The 2,822-nt window shown below is 33.5% G+C and overlaps 1 protein-coding gene across 1 annotated transcript; it reads right to left on the bottom strand.

Moving 5' to 3' along the window:
- Positions 1–400: 400 nt before the first annotated feature.
- LOC128514830 (trace amine-associated receptor 1-like) lies at positions 401–1,771 on the bottom strand. Its single transcript, XM_053488720.1, has 2 exons — positions 1,697–1,771; positions 401–1,452 (listed from the first exon to the last, which is right to left on the bottom strand). The coding sequence occupies exons 1-2, from the start codon at positions 1,755–1,757 to the stop codon at positions 401–403; spliced, it is 1,113 nt and encodes a 370-aa protein (XP_053344695.1). The 5' UTR covers positions 1,758–1,771.
- Positions 1,772–2,822: the final 1,051 nt, after the last annotated feature.

Genomic DNA, 2,822 nt, shown 5'->3' with positions numbered 1-2,822 from the left:
TGTAATGTACAAATGATGCAGTGGTCAGAATAAGTTTGCGGCCTTCGGTGATAAAATTGAAGGAAATCAAAGGAAATGACCATTGAATGCAATTAGGTGATAATAATCTCAATGAATTACATAGATACTAAAAGAAAAAAACTGTATTAGCAGTATTTCCAATACTGCCTCAAAAAGTCATCAACCAATTTTCTTAGAAGATATTTAACAGTAAACAGTAAATTTAATGCATCTATGTAGTCGACACTAAAAAAATTATTTTAAAGCTAATGTGTTAATTCTGTTGATTCTGTTTTTATAATATAATATAAATCATGCTAAAAAAAAAGTAAATTTCCATGTTAAGAAGTGTATTGATATAAATAATTAACATCAGGACATCACCATTTACATATTTTGCTCAATGTGAAAAAAGGTTCATTCTTGAAGAACCTGACTGAAATATTTTGCCAGATACAACAATCCTCAGTGCTTTTCTAAACCACTTGTAGAAAAAAGCATACACCATCGGATTACAAGTCGAATTTAAATATCCAACCCAAGCCAACATATCTAACAATATAGGTGGAATCAAAAACCCAGTATAAGGAGCAATGATATTGCAGAAAAAAAATGGAGTCCAAAGTGCGAGAAACACTCCCATAACCACCGCCAGGGTTTTTGTTGCTTTTTTCTCCTCTTTGCTTATCATGGATTGTGATTTATTTTTCGAGTCCTGAATGGATTTGGCTTGTTTTTGTGCAACACGGAATATTTTTGTATAAATGCTAAGCATGATGATACCTGGGAAATAAAAGGAGAGCAAAGAGGAAGCCGTGCTGGAGGCAGCATTTTGGACCAAAAGACATCCACCTTCACATGCAACATTTTCATTATAAAAATCTTCAAGGCCCAGTATGTTAAGACCAAGAAATATTATCCCAAACCCAGCTGTGAATGAAACACTCCAGCAAATGGAAATCATAACAAACGTGACAAAAGGTGTAATTATGGTCTGATATAACAAGGGCTTACAAACAGCATAATATCGATCTATAGCTATAAAACATAGGTTTATAATAGATGCAGTACATAATGTGATGCTAACACTGAGGTGAATTTTACAGAATAATGTCCCAAAATACCAGCAATTTTCAACAGAAAAAATCACACTTGGGGGCATAACAACTCCTCCTAACAACAGATCTGTTACAGCCAGAGACAGGACGAGATAATTTGTTGGAATGTGGAGCTGTTTAAAATGAACGATGCTCAGGATGACAAAAAAGTTTCCAAATACTGTCAAAATCACCACCAATGTGAAAAACATGTAAATTGACATTCTGATAAAAAAAGGGTAATCGAATTTCGCACAGGAATTGTTTAAAAATTCATAGCAAAGAGGAATGACATCCAGTGTCCAAGTTTGGTTTAAATTCATTTTGAAATCCATCTGCTGAGATATATTATTTTCTGCAAATAAATAAAAAAAAGATATTAAACACAATCATGCTTTAAAACATTTTATATTCAATAATTCAGAAAACATTATATTTTATATCTGTAACTCATTGATTATAAATTTCCTTAAGTGAACTGACCAGTCACATTGTCAATTTTATACCTCTTCATGCTCATAATACATTCATGAAATATTTAAGGAGAGAAAATTATAAATAGCTAAAAAATTATAATGACTAATGTTTGTCCTTCTTACTTTCTTTCCATGGATTAAATTTATTGTGGATTAACCCACTTATTATCATGAAATTCTTCATTCCCAACAAACCCAACAAATGCATGATGTTGTGCATGGAACATTTGCATTCCTAGTAATCCAATATACCTTCTTTTGTACCATGCAGACAAAGTTAACCATAAAGGCAAGTGTCTACATTTATAACCTGTCCTTGCCTGTGGCAGTGTGTAAAATTAATTCCTGGTGGAACATGAGGGTGAAATAAACAACCATCCTAAAGGTATTATAAAAAAAAAAAAAAAATTTCACTGTTATACAAAAATATCAATGTGGTTTAACCTAGTTTCACCTCTTCATTGGAGATGAATCTAATTTTTAAAGACTCAGATTGGTTTAATTACTGATTTACAATTTATAGTATACAATATATTTTCTATCCATCCACCGTCTAGCATGATTTAGAGTATCTTACAAATTCTCTCAATTCTTGGCCATCAATGATGATAAAAAATCTGGTCTTTTGTATTTATGACCAATGTAACTTCTGGGCAAATGCTTTAACTTTAAAATGCACTTTTCATGCATACATTAGCCTAATGTTTGGTCTGTTACCTGGGGAACATCCTACTTGGTGCAGGATTTAATGTTTAATTCAGTATAGTCAGGTTAGGAATATTTAAAACAACATAGGGGTGCATTGTCTATGCTTCATTTAGAATTGTGTTGTTTTGATTTATTGATAATAAGTTTTTATAATGATTAACTTTCCCTTTTTGTAAACAGAGTCATACTAATTTCAGGAGATAAATTTAAGGTAGCTCCCTGATTAAAGACAGGAAAGGAAAATGCAGAGCGTTAGGAAAACACAAAAAAGGGCAAAAGCACACTGAAAGTAGTTAACCTCCAGGGTTGTGTATTGTGCGCACAGTCCCCCAAGGAGTCTCAGACATAATTCTGGGATGCTAGCATTGCATGGACATCCAACTATAAAATCTGACAAATGTGTGCGGAGAGGACCAACCTCCCGGATCACACACTTGCTACAAGGGGACGCCTCTTGCAGAGCAATTAATGAGGCAAGCCCCCTGGTTAAATGGGCTCTAATTACTAGAGGCAAAGTCTTCCATGTGCCTCATAGGCTAGG

Source organism: Clarias gariepinus, chromosome 2 (assembly GCF_024256425.1).
Source record: "Clarias gariepinus isolate MV-2021 ecotype Netherlands chromosome 2, CGAR_prim_01v2, whole genome shotgun sequence".
NCBI classification, from domain to species: Eukaryota; Metazoa; Chordata; class Actinopteri; order Siluriformes; family Clariidae; genus Clarias; species Clarias gariepinus.
The sequence above is the reverse complement of the archived record's forward strand: the minus strand, read 5'-3'. Positions and strand labels throughout refer to the sequence as shown.